General features: G+C 37.0%; 4 protein-coding genes across 4 annotated transcripts; 2 read left to right on the forward strand and 2 right to left on the reverse strand. All coding sequences in view use genetic code 12, as the record gives it.

Annotated features, from left to right (window-relative positions):
* Positions 1 to 276: 276 nt before the first annotated feature.
* Positions 277 to 4557, reverse strand: BUD2 (GTPase activating factor; the record flags this gene model as incomplete). The annotated part of the gene is made up of 1 exon (XM_001524629.1): positions 277 to 4557. One exon carries the CDS (start codon positions 4555 to 4557, stop codon positions 277 to 279), a length of 4281 nt encoding a protein of 1426 aa, XP_001524679.2.
* A 3223-nt stretch (positions 4558 to 7780) lies between these two features.
* CDC24 (Guanine nucleotide exchange factor for Cdc42p) lies at positions 7781 to 10630 on the forward strand (the record flags this gene model as incomplete). The annotated part of the gene is made up of 1 exon (XM_001524630.1): positions 7781 to 10630. One exon carries the CDS (start codon positions 7781 to 7783, stop codon positions 10628 to 10630), a length of 2850 nt encoding a protein of 949 aa, XP_001524680.2.
* Positions 10631 to 11459: 829 nt separating this feature from the next.
* On the forward strand, positions 11460 to 13475 carry CIR2 (putative electron transfer flavoprotein-ubiquinone oxidoreductase, mitochondrial; the record flags this gene model as incomplete). Its single annotated transcript, XM_001524631.1, has 1 exon — positions 11460 to 13475. One exon carries the CDS (start codon positions 11460 to 11462, stop codon positions 13473 to 13475), a length of 2016 nt encoding a protein of 671 aa, XP_001524681.2.
* Positions 13476 to 14179: 704 nt separating this feature from the next.
* GDS1 lies at positions 14180 to 16198 on the reverse strand (the record flags this gene model as incomplete). The annotated part of the gene is made up of 1 exon (XM_001524633.1): positions 14180 to 16198. The coding sequence occupies one exon, from the start codon at positions 16196 to 16198 to the stop codon at positions 14180 to 14182; it is 2019 nt and encodes a 672-aa protein (XP_001524683.2).
* Positions 16199 to 18244: the final 2046 nt, after the last annotated feature.

Below are 18244 nucleotides of genomic sequence, written 5' to 3' on the forward strand. Positions count from 1 at the left end.
GACCAGCAAAAAGATTTTTTTCTTTTTTTTTTTCCAAATCCTTTTCAAATACCCAGCCTCAGTTGTTAAAACTACATTCTTTTTTATTAAAATTTCCGGTTCTCATGCATTTTCATTATCATCTCACTAACTATAATACAATTCAAATATTTTGAAAAAAAAAAGAATAACATATAACTACAAAATAAACTCTTCCTCATCAACTTTTCTTTTTCTTACTTCTTTTTTATTTTTTTCTTCTTCTCCTACTTCACCTCTCAATCCATTTATTGCTCATCATCTTCCTCTACCGAGCCATTTCTTCAATGTGTCTCTCATCCGATCCAGCCCGTTGCTTCCATTATTAAAGTTTGTCGAACTATCATCACTTCTTGCAATCCCTACTCCTCTCCCACTTCTTCCACTCGCCTTACTACTCAATGTTAAGCTAGAAATAGATGCTGTTTGTCTATGCCCAACACCATACCCTGTACCACTATTCTCGGGAAACTTCAATTTAAGCAAAGTGAGTGCATTATCATCCACAATAAACTTGTAATTTGGATTCCCATAATGATGGTGATGATGATAATGGTGGTTACGATGTAGTGAGCCATCACCACTCGCACCATTACCACCACTATTAGAACCAGAGTTTGTGCCACCATTACCACCACCACCACCACCAAATAAACTCACCGGATTATAGTCCAACGAAACAATGACGTTTCGCGTCAAATCCAAACATGCTCTGTCCAACACATCATCAGTAAATGTGCCCCACAACAAGTCCCCAACCGTTTTACTTGAAGTGTAATTCGACGGAAACTCATAATTCTCCAAATAAGTTTCCAAATCATTAATCTTATTCATTATCTTTGTGCTTTGCATTTGAATGTCCTTGAGCGAAATATTGATGTTGATGAATGAAAAAATCTCTTCATTGCCATTACATAATGATTTAATAAACCCTTCAGTTTCTTTATCACCAGCAAGATCCAAGAACTCCAGTTTCTCAAACTCCAAGGAGCCAATTTGATAGACATTCTCATTTGGCGGCGGCAGAGCACTCAAGTTGCCAAGGTGAAAATCAACTTCTCCATAGCCACCTTCGCCACCTTCGCCACCTACACCACCAACGTTATCATCTGCATCTCCAAATTTTATTGGATCAAGTTCTGACAATTGTGAGTGTGCGTGAGACGACACACTAGACACTGTGTGATTTGTCTTGGTCGAAGTAGGCTCAATATTCTTCAGTGGACTGGCAAATGGCGTTCCCATTTGGCTCGCATTTGCACTTTCATTCAATATCTTTTGTGCAGCAACAGTATTATAGTTCAACAAATGCACCAACTCAGTCAATCTCAAATACTTATCAATAAGGTACGGCGTGGTTGGCAATTCATTCGAGGTCTCATCCAATCCAAGATCAAACCTCTTGACTTCATGACTCAAATCAAGAATTTTTTCATTGAAATCATTCTTTCTGCCAGTAATCTTATCAAAGTAATCATATACTTCACTTTGATGCTTCCTCAAAAATGAATTCATCTTGACCAAATGTGGCTCTTTGTGTGGACTAAACTCCTGTCTGTTGGCCAAATTAAGCAATATCTTGGCAATCAAAGTCAATGTCCTTTGCGTACTACCCGTTTGATGATTCTTTGTCAAGTAAAACAATTTCGGATTCAAAATTGCAGGACAAAAGAATCGAAGGAAAATAAATGCACTAATACAGTTTAAACTCGTCACTTTATCATTTGGTTCACATACTAACTCAACCTTGGTTCTGAAATTCTTTAGCTGCAACTTAATTTGTTCAGGTATATCATTGGACGTAATGTAAATCTTGTGCCAAATCTCCTCGGCATACCCATACAAGTTTTGATAGTTATCTTCAACCATTTTCTTAATCCTCTCATCCTTTTCACGTTCCAACTCTGAGTCATAACCATTTCCATTACCATCACCATCATCATCATCATCATCATCGCTTGAGCCACACAAATCATCCAAATCAGTCAAATCATTATCCTTGTTCAAAAGTCCTTTACGAGCAGCTCTTTCTTGGATCTTGACGTATCGAGGATCAACCTCACAATTCTTGCATTCTTTATTTATCTTGGCAAAAAAATCACCAAACACTTTTTCCAAATACTCTTGTCCAATACGTATATTGTACCTTTCCAATGCCTTGGAGAAAATCGACGAGCCTCGAAACAATGTATTAAATACATTGTTCTGTGATGTGGACTTGGACTGAGTTGCCAACTTGTTCCCCAACGATGAGAGTGACATTTCCATCAAAGTTTTAAAAAACCGTTCTTCTTGATGTAGACATTGAAAAATATCTAGCAAAATTACACTAATTCTTTCAAACTCCGATGCGGCAACATTTTCGTTGAAAAAATTCACCAACTGGTCAATAGGCCCATTCTTGAGAAGAAATTCAAGGCTTTTAAAATTGGGGCTTGAAAGGATATGAAATTCTTTCAAATTAACTTGTAGTAATAGTTTCCCAATAGGAATATTACTTGGATCATAAATCGTAAGTCTGACAATATCTAAAGTACTAGCACCGTTGTTGGTAAGTGCAGAGTTTAAGCCATTGTTTAAACCATTGTTCAGGCTGCTATTGGCTAAAGGGATTGAGTTGTTAACTTGTATACCATTCGACTCGTGTGCCGTCATGATGGTCGAGCTTGTCTTGATGTGCTTAGTCAAAATATCAGGTGTAACATAAACGGTTCCAATAACTTTGTCATTGGCTGAGTATGAAGTACCATCGTTATACGCACATTTTTTGATAATGATATGTATCATTTGGGTCGAGATTGGCAAGTTTGTCAGGAATTCTTCCTTCCAAAATGGGTTCAAGGTATGGTTGACAATGGCCGTTCTTGACCAAGGGTAGCCCCACATTCTCACTTCAGCGTATATCTTGCCACCTCCCATGGCTGTACTTCCACTTTTTGTAGCAGCAGCTAGACTCGAGTGATCAAATTTGGCCTCAATGATATCGATTGTGACTTTCTTGGAAACTCGAAAGTTGGCTTTGGAGAAATCTGATATCCTTGGTGGAGGCATATACTCTTCTTCTTTGCCGGTACCAGCACCAGCATTAATACCACCCTTCTTTTTATCACTGGTCAATAGTCTAGCCTCATTATTGAAGGAGCCAATATACTCTCGCTTGGCAAAATAATTAAGCCCCACAAACCAATCTTCCAAATCGATATGGAGAGGAAACTCGATAAATATTCTATTGTTACTTGGTATAATTTTTCCATCTCTAGTGAGGAATATAGAAGATAATGGATCAGCAGCCATAGAGGCAGATCCAAAACCACCAATAACACCACTGCCACCACCACCACCAACGATGCTACCACCAACGCCACCGCCACCGCCTATGCTACCACCACCAACGCCACCACCAACACCTCCAAGTGTTGACGTTGATGAGGAAGATGATAATGATGCACCTGATGTTGATGATGCCGCTGCATTTGACGTTGCTGAAGTTGTCCTTATAACATTGTTGCATCGCAACTCATTCAATTGACCAATAAACAATACATTCGAACTATTGAATATAGAGTTGTGCACTTCTCTAATCTCGCTGGCAAAGATTTTCTTGATATCAATCGAGTACAACAAGGTTCCATCTAATTCCGTGATAAAGTTCAAAATACCATTGGAATTGAGTGCTCCCATAGTATAGAACCACCCTTCGTTGATGTTATTGTTTCTATTGTAGTCTGCATGTGGAGATTGTGCATGATTCTCCGAACCCCATTTGTTGTAAAGATGATCATCAATTTTCGGCTGATAGATTGGGGCAACTGGTCCCGGGATGATGTTCAAGTTCTTGGACTTGTTTGGCAATGGCCCATAAATCTTGAACCGACATACTAATAATTCATGTGGCGATGAGCTAATGTCACCGTCTAATGGAGATGAAGAACTTGAAGATTTCTGGTTGGTTACTTTATTTTCACTGTACCATTTCTTGGCCAATCCTTGTGGTTTTAAATTCTGCCATACGATCAAAGTGCTGATCAAGTTTCCAAAGTTTGCTTTTGATGCTACTTTGATGTAAAGTTTGTCGTTTTCAAAGGTTTTGATAAATATTATTGGTGGATCTTCTTCGGGTGGGTTACCTGTATTGTTACTCGCATTGCCATCACTCGATAGCTTGTTGTTATTCGTATTCTTTCTCGAACCTAGACCCCTACTTCTCCTCCTGCTAGTTGAAGATTCTCGACCACTGAGGGTCGATGTGGACAACAGTTGTTGCAGGTGCAGATGTACTAGTTGTGGCTGTTGTTGTTGGCGTTGCGTGTTTAGGCTTTGGCTATTGGGACATATTTGAACATAACAAGATTGCAAGGCTTGTAGTAGAAGATAGTGGTTCTCTTGCTCATCAGTTGAAAATAGCTGGCCCAACTCTGTAATCGAGAGTGATTTGACGTGTAGCCAATTGACCGAATCAGTTGAAATTAGAAAATTGGACCCTTCAAAAGTTCCTCTTTTGTTGTATATGTTCTTATGAAATGCTGATTGGAAAGTCATTAGTTGCAAAAGGAATGGTGGATGTCAATATGGAATTTCAATAATTAATTATCACTTTGAATTGAAATGTTGATATGGCCAATTTCAAAATTAATGTAGAATAATAAACCAATTCAGGGAAATTGTAAAAAAGAAGTAAAACACTGTGTGACTATTTAAAAAACAGTTTAAATGAGGTCAAAAGGAAGGTATGTAGTTTGAAGGTGAAGAAGAAATAAAAAAAGGGGTATTTTGGTCACCAACCTTGAGTCAAAAAGTAGTTGAAATAAAGTAAGTCTGGGTATATAGAATCAAGTTTTCAAAATACACTCCAGTATTAAATATGTTGAGTGATTGATAGGTACGGAGTGGTTATTGATTGTTGATAGTAAAAATCCTGTTAAGATCAGTGTTTAGAGTTAAAGATGAAAAGAAAAAAAATGGGCAAAATAAAATAAGAATACCAAATTTTGGTCTGTATGTGTTGTGTGGTTTGTTAATATTTTGGTTGTAAAAATAAAAGAATCTCGTGTAACTTCTTCCTGTCTTACGTTTTACAAAATTAAATATAACGCATAGAAATGAAGTAAAGAAATAAAGAAATAAATAATAAATAATAAATAATAAATAAATAATAAAAAAAAAATATAAAGTATAAATAATAAAGAATGGAATTGAGAGTGTAATATGGAATACACATATATCATAAGCAAGAACATAAGCAATTGCAGGTATCAGGAAACCAATAGTGAATCAAAAGAAAAAAAAAACCAGTTTTCTTCCCAAAACCTGATAATGTAGACCAGTTCTGCCCATCATTGCATCTGCTTATTTGTGAACACAGTCTTTTTGTTATCTTTCCACTATAACATCTTATATGTCAAAGTCATTTTATACTTTAAATTTTTTTCTTCTCTTCCTCTCTCCCTCTCTCAGTCTCTCTCTTTCTCTTTCTTATTCCACTTAGGGATGGGACATAAAACAAAAAATTAGTTTCGTCTATGTGGCTATTGCGTAGGCTATGTTTCCCCAAATGAACAATAGAGATTATGACGAGCTCTTCATTTTTTTTTCTCTCTCTCTTTCTTTCTTCTTGTTTTGTTCTTCATGCTGTCGAATCGTGGTTTTGAATAAAGAGAAAATCAAAATAGAAAGAACACATTTTCCATCCTATTTACTAATATTATAATCCGTATACATGGCTAGTTCAATTTTTCTTTTTTTTTCTGTTGCACTTCACTAGAGGTTTGGAACAGATTGATAGGAAAGACAATTGAACACCAGTGTATATGTAAAGAAAGAGTTCGGAGGGGAGAATGGAGCAGTTAGTGTTGGTATCTACTCGTCTATAGGCAACAGCTGGTAGCGTAAAAGATTACAATACAACTTGTTTTTCTTTATTTTTTATCTTCTCTATGCTATAAATATATATATATATTAATAATATTATTATTCATATTAATGTGAGGTCTAATGTGTCAGGTTGCATCACCAGACATAAAAAGACATGGAATGTTGTGAATTTTAATTGTAGAAACAGAGAAAAGGGAGAGTGCGGCTTGGTTAACTGGCTAGTTTTCCATAATAAATTATTTAACCGAATTAGGAAACTATTATGTCAATGAGACAAAAGGAGCAGGTACACAATGCCACAATACTATTTTAATTTTAATATTTTTTATTTGAACTTTCCAGCACTTTAACTCATCAAGTTTTTCTTTTTTTTTTCAATTTTTTACAATCACTTTGCCTTAGCCTTTGTTTTTGCCGTTGCCTTTGCCGTTGTCTTTGCTGTTTGCTTTTACTCACTACAGACACCGTGGATCTTAGGGTAGTTCATCTGTTTTTGACTACACTCTTTACATTCCCCTCCTTTTTTTTCTTTTTGTCTCTCTTTTCCATTTCTTTTGTTCTTTTTTTGCTTTCTTTACCCCCTGAGACCCATATATACCCTTAACATAGGAGGTACACAAAAAAAAAATGCAAACACACAGACAAACTAGACGATGCCAAAAAGGAAAAAAAGGGGAAAAACACACGAAGCCACCCAGTATATTACATATATAAGTAGTTGAAACTTACTGATCAATATGGAAGAAATGTAATATATATTTCTTGATGGGGTTTGTATGCCATAGCATCTTCTCATATATATATATATATGTCTTGTGGTTGTCTAATTTTATAGTTTTGTTATCCCATGGCACACGAGTAAACTTTCCATCCCATTACATATATTCTCAGCACTCATTAGTAATCCCAGAACTTCCTTTCATTTTCATTTTCCATTTTTATTGTTTTTCTTTTAAGGTTCCCTTTCTATAGTTTTAGAGTTGACGATATATAAATTACCTTTGTTTCAAACTGACGCGTCCTCATAACCATTCCACATTCTTCTTCTTTTCGCTCTTCTTCTTTTCCCTTTTCCCTTTCTTTCCCTCTTCTCTACATACCTGCCTCCCTCTCCCCTCTTTTTTTAAACCTATCTTTCCCACCTGTTCACTAAACAACTTGAAAAGAAAAAAAAAGGGAGAATTCTGCGTTTGTTGCTTTCAAACAAATAGCAGTATAATGTATAGAGTCTTGTAAATTCCTATTATGAAAAGAAAAATGTATTACATGTGTGTGTGTGTGTGTGTGTGTCGTAAATCCTCAATTTCTAAGGCGACACATTAACTGTTTGCGTGCATAAGTGAATGTGTATGTGTGTGTGTGTGTAATTAAGGCAAAACATTTTAAATAATTTTCTACTCACTAATTCTCACACTCTCATTCTCACACTCTCCTATTTCACACTCCCCCTTTTTCCATCAACAAACAACAACTTCTTCCCACACTTTTACTTTTTTGACAACCCAGAAACAAAAAAAAAAACATAAAATAGGAAAACAGTATTTATTAATAACAACACCTACTTACCAACCACATTTACCAACCACATTAACTACATACACTCTTTATTACTTACGCAAGACCCCTACCATCAACTGCACACAAACACACAGACCCACACGTACATATATATCTATTGTATATATTACACACTTGTTACTCCCCCCAGCCTACTTTCTATTAAACCCTTTGATATAAGAGGTTAATCCAAACAAATAATTATCATCAAGTACTATCCACTTTAAGTGAATAACTTACATTACCACTTACATTACCACTTACATTACCACTTACATTACCACTTACATTCCTTCCCCACCCTCTCCATCACACACTAGAACATACCATAACTATGGACAAACATCACCATAGCCATCCACCGGCATTTAGGTCGTTCTCAACACACTCGGCTCTATCGCTTAGCTCGTCGTCTACAATGAACACAGGTACGCCAACACCCTCAGCTTCTAGAATCAACCTGTCGGGACCATCATTCAACCTCAACAATTTTAACAAGCAAAGTGATTACAAAGAGCATCTTTTCTACAAATGTGAAGTATTGAAACAGAGACTACTCAAGATAGATGGCATGAAACCTTATATGCACATGGCTTTCCAAGCAGCCGAAAAATTAAGTGAGCAACAAGCACTCAGCTTGGCACAAGAAAGAGATTTGGCCAATGGAGCTGGAGCAAGACTGGAAATGGGCATGGGTATAGATTTGGAACGATTATCGATTCAATCGAATGCTTCCTCGTTGCTGCAGAGCAGCTCGAGCGTCCACCAGACCCAACCACTAAGCACTCAAAACACTCAACACAGTGCCAATACAACTTTGCGCAACTCAAGTCATAGCTACAATGGATTAGTGGTAAATGATACTCTCCTCACATTTGCAGCCGGTGTGTTACCAGCTAACATTAGTGTTGACCCAGTGACCCAGATTTGGAAACTTTTCCAACAAGGTTCACCCTTGTGTCTCATTTTCAATCATGTTATGACAAACAAAGAGCAGCAATTGACAATAGTGACATCTGACGATTTAAGGATTTGCAAAAAATCAGTATATGACTTTCTCAGCGGGTGTAAACTATTTTTGGATTACAAAGATGATGAATATTTTACCATATCAGATGTCTTTTCTAGCAACACCCAGGACTTGTTGAAAGTTATCACATTCATCAATAAAGTATTGGATAATCATTCAGCAAACCAAAGCAAATCAGATTTGACATACGATGGAAACAACGAGGAACAAGTCCTTCAAGAAGGTAAAGAGTTTAGTAATTTAAATGTACAAATAACAGATGAGAGATCCAAAGTGTTTAGAGAAATCATTGAAACTGAAAGAAAGTATGTTCTGGACTTGGAGCTATTACTCACTTATAGAAACAAATTGCTCGAGGCCGAGGTGCTATCACAAGAGCAAATACATATGCTATTCCCCAATATCACCGAGATTGTCGATTTCCAAAGAAGATTTCTTAATGGGTTGGAGAGTAATATCAATGTCCCAGTAAAGTACCAAAGACTTGGTTCAGTATTTATCCATGCCAGCTTGGGACCCTTCAAGGCATATGAGCCATGGACGATTGGACAACTTGCTGCAAATGATTTGATCATAAAGGAAGCAGCCAATTTACGAAAATCATCAACATTGATCGACCCAGGATTCGAACTTCAATCTTTCATCTTGAAACCAATACAACGATTGTGCAAATATCCATTATTGCTCAAGGAGTTGATCAAACATTCCCCAGAAGCCTCTTCGAAATCATCAGATGCAATCAATGACCCATCACAATCATCGATAAACGAACTATATGTTGCAAGAACAGCCATGAAGGAAGTTGCAAACCAGGTAAATGAAGCACAAAGAAGAGCAGAAAATGTCGAGTATATGCACAAGCTAATGGAACGAGTCAAGGATTGGAGAGGGTTCAATCTCCGCGACCAAGGAGAATTGCTTCATCATGGTGTAGTTGGTATCAAGGATTCCGAAGTTGAAAAAGAATATGTTGCTTATTTGTTTGAGAAAATTATATTTTTTTTTATGGAAGTTGAACTGGAGCGCGAGAAGCTCGAGAAAAAACCAGAGAAGAAATCCAAATTTGGCTCTAGAAAGAAATCTAGCTCTTCAGCGTCATACTCATCATTGGGCACACCTCATTCGTCAACTTCGAATTTGTTAGATTCATTGAATGGGAAAACTGATAGGTCACTAACACCATTAGAACTTCGTGGCAGAGTATACATTCGTGAAATTTACAATATTTCCTCTTCACCATCATCATCATCGTCTACATCAACAAACACAAGTACAAACACAAGCGCAAGTGCAAACACATCGAGTCCCAATGGGTATACTTTGATCATATCTTGGTCAGGCAAAAAAGAGAGTGGCTCATTTACTTTGAAATATAGACTGGAAGAAACTCGTAATCAATGGGAACAGAGCTTACGTAACTTGTACACAATGGAAATGAACAATAGTATCAACAAAAAGTTGCGTGACTCGCAATCTTCTTTTGCCACCAATGACTCGACGATTTATGAATATACCGGAAACCCGAATAATACGGAATCGCCACAACAGCTGTATTTCAATGGTAATGGTGCCTCACAACAGCAACAGCAACAACCACGACATTTTTCTTCGTCATCTACACACTCGATGATGCACCATAGACTAAGCCATGGTAATGCAATGAACAATAACACAGCTGCCACTACCTCTAACAACAACAATGGTAATAATACTCATGCATCGCAATATCGTACCAAGTCTGGAGATTTTTCGCGCCATTCATCATCGTCAACAACGCTATCGTATAGCAATTCCAATGCAAACACGTCTACAGCTCTGTCTTCTGCTACTACTATGACAACAACAACTGCAACTGCTGCAACAGGCTCAGGTGCATCAACCGAAGATAGTATTTCAATCAAGGTGATTCACAATACAAGCGAGTTGCCCGAACCACTAATTGTTTCTCCGGGTATATCATTTACCGATCTTTATTCTAAGATCAACAATTGGGTCTCGTCAAAAGGAGGAAAAGAGGAAGGGACAACAACCATTAGCAAAATTAGGTATAAGGATGAGGATGGAGATTTTGTAGTGATGGATTCGAACGAGGATTGGAATTTGGCGATGGATGAAATGGATGCACAACGAAGTTTGACTATTTGGGTTAGTTAAAAGTGACAGAAATGAATTTGTAAAAGATTAATGAATGTAATTTTGTTTATTACCTTACTTTTCTTTCTTTTCTTTTCTTTTCTATTCTATTTTATTATTATTGCTGTTGTGATTGTTTGACCCCCCCCCAACCTTATTACCAAAAAATTTTGGGGTAAATCGATCTTTTACATGTATGAGGTTTGAAGCGAGGTATACTAAGAAGAAGTCAATTTTCGCGAGTGGTTGCAAATTACGCAATTATTTCAAACAAAGTACTCATACGTTAGTGTTATTAAAAAAAAATTCACTATTCATTGATGATTGAAAAAATACGTTACAATTTACAACAACAACAACAAAAAAAAAGCATTAGTACCCTATACCAAGCAACATATCATATGGATCTTATAGTAATATATGGTACCTTGAAAACTCAAACATTTCTATGTGAAAGCTTTAACAAGCTTGAATGTTTTTTTTTTCTTTCTTTTTCATCTAAAGTATGAGTAATTTGAGTCATTTGATTTGATAAGAATCTCTACATGCAGGACAGGCGCAATGTCTCACTCCGGTTTTTGAATTTTTCACTCTTCACTTTTCACTTTTCACTTTTCACTTTTCACTTGTCTATCTCTATCTGCCTGTTTGCTCCTTTGTTTTCTTTTTTTCTTTTTTTTTTATTTAGCTGTTCCTCTAATTCTCTGACATCAAGATCAAGGACAAGGCTGAACTCTATAAAGAGGATTTTAAAACCCATCTACTTTTGACTTTTGTTTCCCTTTTTTGCATTCCTTCAAAATTGAAAAGAATCAAAGAATCAAAGTTGCCCTTTAAACCACAAATTAAAATGATTTCCAGAACAGCTCGTATTTCACGGGGTTTTAAGCTGCAATTGAAACTGGATATTATTCATTGTAGAGCTAGCCTAGTCAGCCTACCAATTCTTGTTCCACCTCAAAGAGCAGCACAATTACCTTCACAACTGCGATATCTCCATCAATCACTGCTTCGTCTAAACACAACCACTACCGCGACCTCTTCTACCGCTTCACCCAACAAGTTAACCCAAGAACAACTTGATATTCTCAACCAGGAGCGTGCAACTGATCAAGTAGATGTCTGTATTATTGGCGGTGGTCCCGCAGGATTGGCGACAGCAATAAAACTAAAGCAATTGGATAATGAGCATGGTTCTGGGGAAAAGCGAGTTATTGTTCTAGAAAAAGCTGGTGACTTTGGAAGCCATATTGTGAGTGGAGCTGTTATTGAGCCACAAGCATTCCGTGAACTTTTCCCTGATGCAACTGGAGCAGACGGCAACGATGAAAATATTCCATTACCTGAGGATATGGTTACTTTAGTCACTGAAGACAATATGAAGTATCTCACCTCTAATTCGTCGTTTCCATTGATCGAGCCACCACAATTGCATAATAAGGGTAAAAATTACATTGTTAGTTTGAACAATGTTGTCAAATACCTAAGTGAGCAAGCTGAGGAGTTGGGTGTTGAATTATATCCAGGCATATCTGTTTCCGAGGTCTTATATAACGATGCCAAGGATACTGTGATTGGTGTTGCTACACAGGATATGGGTATTGATAAATCAGGTGCACCAAAGGATTCATTTGAAAAAGGAATGGAGTTTCATGCGCGTATGACAGTGTTTGCTGAAGGTTGTCACGGCTCACTTTCCAAGCAACTTATAAACCATTTCAAGTTGCGCGAAAATTCAGATCCACAAACTTATGGATTGGGTATTAAAGAAGTATGGGAAGTTTCGCCTGAAAAGTTCAAAAAGGGTTATGTTGGCCATTCCTTGGGGTTCCCACTTACAAAAGAATCAGCTGCATACGGAGGTGGATTTATCTACCATTTCGGAGAAGGGCTTGTCGCCGTGGGGTTGGTGATTGGACTTGATTACAAGAATCCATACATTTCACCATACCAAGAATTTCAAAAGATGAAGACACATCCTTACTACAAGGATACATTGGAAGGTGGAAAATGTATTTCGTATGCTGCAAGAGCCTTGAATGAGGGTGGATACCAATCGATCCCCAAATTGTATTTCCCAGGTGGAATACTTGTTGGATGCTCTGCTGGTTTCTTGAACGTGCCAAAAATTAAAGGAACACATACAGCAGTAAAGTCTGGTATTCTTGCTGCAGAATCCATATACAATAGAATTAGGGATCAAGAGGAGGTGGAAGAAGAACAAACTGAGGAGGAGATGGAAGATTTAGATGAAGAAGAACAGTTCTTCAAGGAAATAACCACAAACCCTATAGTGCTCTCCGAGTACGAGGAAGCCTTCCGTTCTTCATGGGCTTACGATGAACTCTACCGCGTACGTAATGTTCGTCCTTCTTTCAACACACCTCTAGGTGTTCTTGGTGGTTTGGCACATGCGGGACTCACTACTATGGTCACACAGGGTAAAGAGCCATGGACCCTACACACCAAGCATACTGACTCTGCGGCAACGGAACTTGCTTCTGCGCACAAACCCATTGCTTACCCCAAACCAGACAATGAAATCACATTTGATATTTTGACATCAGTATCACGCACGGGTACTTATCACGACGAAGACGAGCAGTGTCATTTACGCGTGCCTAAACAGGATCTTGACGCACACGCCAAATTGAACTGGGAGAAATACCAAGGCGTTGAACAGAAATTTTGTCCCGCTGGTGTTTACGAATATGTGGAGAATGATAAAAAAGAGCTCGGAGTGGAATTCAAGATCAATTCGCAGAATTGTATACATTGCAAAACATGTGATATTAAAGTTCCTTCGCAAGATATTAACTGGACCGTTCCTGAAGGTGGAGACGGACCAAAATATTATATGACATAGTTCCGGAAATTAAAAAAGAAAAAAGGTGCCTGTCGTCTCTTTTTTTTTTCCTTTTTTGAAACTGCTTTTTTTTTGAAGATGAAAGGCAACAGAGTTCATCTGCATGACGTTGAACGTTAATGTGCGATGGTTCGTTATTTTGGTTGGACAATATGTACTTTGTTCCCACGAATGCTACATTTATTGTGAAAAAAAAATAAATATGTATTAATATGCTCGTTACTTAAAGGTTTTCAAGAATGATTCATCAGCTTTGAAAAATAGCATGAAAACAATCGTGACCTGAATATTGGAATACAGGGAACTTGAAATGTTTTAGTTTTAATATACTGCTTTAATATCTTGATGTGTTCGAATTGTTAGTTCTCTTTTACAATTCTTTTTTCTTCATTTCCGATTTTTTTCCTTTATTTCTAAAGCTTTCTTTTGCATCTAAACATCTTGCCAACTAATGCATCAAATGCTTATTATATTACAAAAGCAAGGCTGAAAATGATTATAAAACTAGCATGATAAAATTTTTATTTTTTTCTTTTCATTTTATGAAAATTCTCTAATAAAGTCTCTAAAAAAAAGCAATATGTAAAAAAAGTCATTATACGTTATAACTATACAGCCATCTCTTCTTTTCTCTCTCTCTCGATCCACTCTACTCTTCAATTGTAATGGATTTAATCTTTATTTTTCTTCTTATTATTTCTTGTTTAGAAAAACAGACTGATATCGGTATCTTCTGGCGCACCAATATCCTGGGTCAAGAACCCCAGTCTCACAACATCCAACCATTTCGAATTGTCCTGGCCATAAGAGCCACAACATCCTCTCAAAGCTGCGGCGTGCATCTCTGCAGCCGCCATTGCTGCATGTGGTGGACTTTGCTGTAAACTAGAAGGTGCACGTGAAGAGAATCTAGGTGCAGCTGCAGCTGCAGTAACAAACTTCTTCTTTACTGATAAATAGGACATTGACTTGGATCTCTTACCGTTCTTCCTTACCGTGGTGATCATGTGGGAAGAGCCATTTTTGTTCGAGTTTGAACCTTCGCCTTCTTCAGCATCATCTTCGTCATCGCTAAAAATTACATCCATTGGCATACCCATATCCATGTCCATATCCATATCTATTTCAATATCAAGATCTTCGTCATCTTCATCTTCGTCGTCGTCATCACCTCTTTTCTCTCCAACACCATTAGCAGATTGTTCATTTTTTGACAATGCTGTTGCTGCTGTTGTTGTCGTTGCTGACGCTGATGTTGAGGATGATGCAGATGCTGCCGCAGGTGATGGAGTCAACGATAATGCAGCAGCAGCAACTGGAGCAGAGGAGTATGGAACATTCAAGTTTGGTTTTTCAAAGTTGCCATGTGACTCAAAGAATGAATGCTTTGTGATTCCCAAATCAAACATTGTTTGTCTTCTTGGTTTAGCCAAACTTGCTTGCTTAGTAGCTTCAAACGAATCAGCATCGATATCGTTATCTGGGTGCGAAATGTGGGAATTGGCCAATGGATCATTGTCGATGCTTGTCAATTGCGCATTAGGATTTGGCTTACCTCTTGGCGATTGGCTCGACTCGTCAATAGTGCCATTAACATTATTAGTACCATTAGCACTGGTTTCGTTGTTACCACGATCGTTCTTTTTTAAACTTTCAACTAATTTCTTAGCTACGTGTTCGTAACCAGGGGCCAATATACCTCTGTAAACATAAACCATTCTTTTTGGTGACGCATCAGCCCAATCTCTTGAAATGGCATATTTCAAGCTGGTGTCTCCCTTTTCAATTCTCTTGATGTATGCATTTAATTTTGCACTCACCAAGTTTGAAGTTTTTGTAGACAAGTTGGCCATTTCAGGTTTTTCTGCAGTGAGAACATCACAAATTTGCTTGACAGTGAGACCCTGTCCGTTTGGATCGTGCTCGAATAAGATGACAAAGATGGCGTATAACACGTCGTCTTCGAGTGAGTCGTCACCTTCTTGTAATGGTTTGGGCTTCTCACCAGTAACAGGGATGGCAGTGGAGATACCAGTGGCAATTGGTGCTCTTGAAACTGGCTTCAATTTTTTAACCTTTTTTGCAGAGGTAATATTACCACTGTTGATATTGTTCAAAGGGTTGCTGGTGTTGTTGTTACTGTTATTGTTGTTGGCGACATCATTGGAGTAGGGTGGACTCGATGTAGATGTTGGTGGTGATGATTCTCTAGTTGAGTTTTTACCTTTGTCCAAGATGGATTCTGGGGTTGTACTTCTCGAGCTTGAACTGCTTGGCTCACTATCGATACCCATCTTCGCCAACCCAGTTGCAATGGACTGTTTACGAGCATTAGACACCGTTGTTCGCGGACTATGCTCTTCTTCTATCTTTGCCTTATGCTGATCTTGAGCTTGATGCTGTTTCCGACCTTCTTCGTGATTTTCTATTTCATTTTCATATCCACCATCTTGTTCTTCTAATTTTAAGTCTCCTTTAACAGCATGTTCGTTATTGTCAGTTTGTCCAGTTTCATCCACCACGTCTCCTAATTCCTTGTCTTCTTTTTCATTTTCATTTTGATTTTCTTCATTTCCTTTTTCTGTAGGGTGCAATGGTAGACTCTTTGTTCTGTTCTTTCTTCCATTGGTTGAAGCAATGCTCAAAGTGTTTGGGTTAAAGGTTGGTGAGGCAGGCGAAGCCATACCTAGCGATTCAATAGGACGTCTTTCTGTTAAAGCCATGGTGACACAATTGCAAAAAAAAGTGTGTATTTTTTTTTTAAAATTTTTTTTTCTTTAAAATGATTGTTTTGTTTTAGTGTAGAACGAATGGAATCAGTCAATGATACAATCTATTCTATAGTAAAAATAAAGGGGGTAGGGCGGGATGAGTGAATTAAACAATGATTGTAAATGTGAATAGATTTAGTATGATATGTGAAAGTAGCAATAGTTGTTATTGTTGTTATTGTTGTGATGTGAATAATTATTGAATACAAAAATAAATCAGGTCTATGTGAATAACGTCAAGTGTGTGATATGTATGTATGTGTATATATAAAAAAAAGGCCTGCAATAAAAACGTTAAAAAAAATTGGTTCCGTTAACTTGATAGTCTATTGATGAGATAGATCGAGGACTTGTTTAGCAACGCATATCAGATACTCTGGTTAAGATTGACAAATGGAAGGTGCAAAAAAAAAATGTAAAAAAGTAATAACTATAGTGAAGTCAGTGAAGCTAGTGAAGTCAGTGAAGTCAGTGAAGTCAGTGAAGTCAATAAAGTTTGTGTAAATTCAGTTCTGGTCGTAACAAACGATAGTTAAATGTTTGCTACTTGCTTCTCTTTGTCGTTATAGCAGTTGTAGTTTGTTGTAAGATATATCTGAATAGAAAACTAAAGGCGATCGTTACAACTAAGTGGATTATTCAGTAGTATAACGTGTATTCCTTAAAATGGTTCTAGATGGTTTCCTAAAGGTGATGATAGTGATAGTGATGGTAGTAGTGGTAGTAGTGGTAGTAGTAGTAGTAGTAGTAGTAGTAGTAGTTGTTGTATTAATAGTGATAAATGTGAATACAAAGGTAAAATATAGTGTTTCTAAGGGGAGATGATATTATATATATCCGAAGGGTTGCATTTGATTTTATTTCTGTGTTTTGATGTACTTTTAGCCTTAGCCTTTGCTTCAAAAAGCTGTTTAGCAGTAAGTAGCTGTAACAATAGCGGTAACTATAATTAGTGCAGATGGGTAGTGTACTTTGGAGATAAACATTTTTTTTCCTTCTCTGTCTCCTATTTTTTTTTCACTCTTGGGAAAATATACACGACTTTGTTTTTTCATATAATCTTTTGTGTGTGTTTCTTTTTGTATTTGTGTTTGTTTGAAAACTTTCGCTGCCCCCCCTTCCTCCCCCTCACACACACACACATACAGACATACATACAAATACTCAAACAAATACTCACACAAACACTAGTACCAATTTCCCTAAATAAAATATTGCTTTTTTTTTTTTGTTTTTTTGCTAATCACATACTCTAGAGATTTTTACCTATATTGCAACATATGAAGAAGCCTTCTAGAGTCTGGTACCTTTAACAAGGGTATACCTCTACTTCTTCTCTAAGGTCATCAACAGTCAACTGTAGCGGATAATACCCAATGATCCATCGGCATTATCCGAATCCAGTAGTTCTAATTTGTAATTTATCTTTCAGTAAATTTCTGATGATAGCAAGTGAAATTTTTTGTGCAATTTGATTGGTCAGTCTGTATTATTGATTGCTACAAAATCAAACTTATTTGTTAATATCTAAAAATATTAAATAAAAAAATAAAAATATTAAATAAAAATAAAAAATAGAATAAAAAAATAAAAAGGAAAAAGAAGAAATATTTAGAGTGGGGGTGCAAGTGGGGAGCAATACCAGAGAAGAACATGTGGGCGGGATACAAAAGGATGTAACAATGAATCAAGAGGCTTAAAGGTATGATAATCAATACTTGCAATCAATCCAGGTGCTTATCTCTGTAGGTGTGTCACCTATTTGTCTCAACAGCGGAGTCGCTGGTAAGATAGATGCAAAATATACTTGAGCTTTTTCTCATAATAGCACACCTTCTTTCTTCCTCCTTCATCCGCCTCTTCATGAAGAAGAAAAAGTTTGTACTTGTTAGTCAATGACGTATCTGTAAAAAAATGAGAAGAATAGAATGTTATCTGTCGTAGTTTGAAAAATCAAAGCGCAATTACCTTGCTATTCCTAACTTTTTTTTTTTTTAC

This window comes from Lodderomyces elongisporus, chromosome 6 (genome assembly GCF_030384665.1).
Source record: "Lodderomyces elongisporus chromosome 6, complete sequence".
In the NCBI taxonomy this organism is placed as follows: domain Eukaryota; kingdom Fungi; phylum Ascomycota; class Pichiomycetes; order Serinales; family Debaryomycetaceae; genus Lodderomyces; species Lodderomyces elongisporus.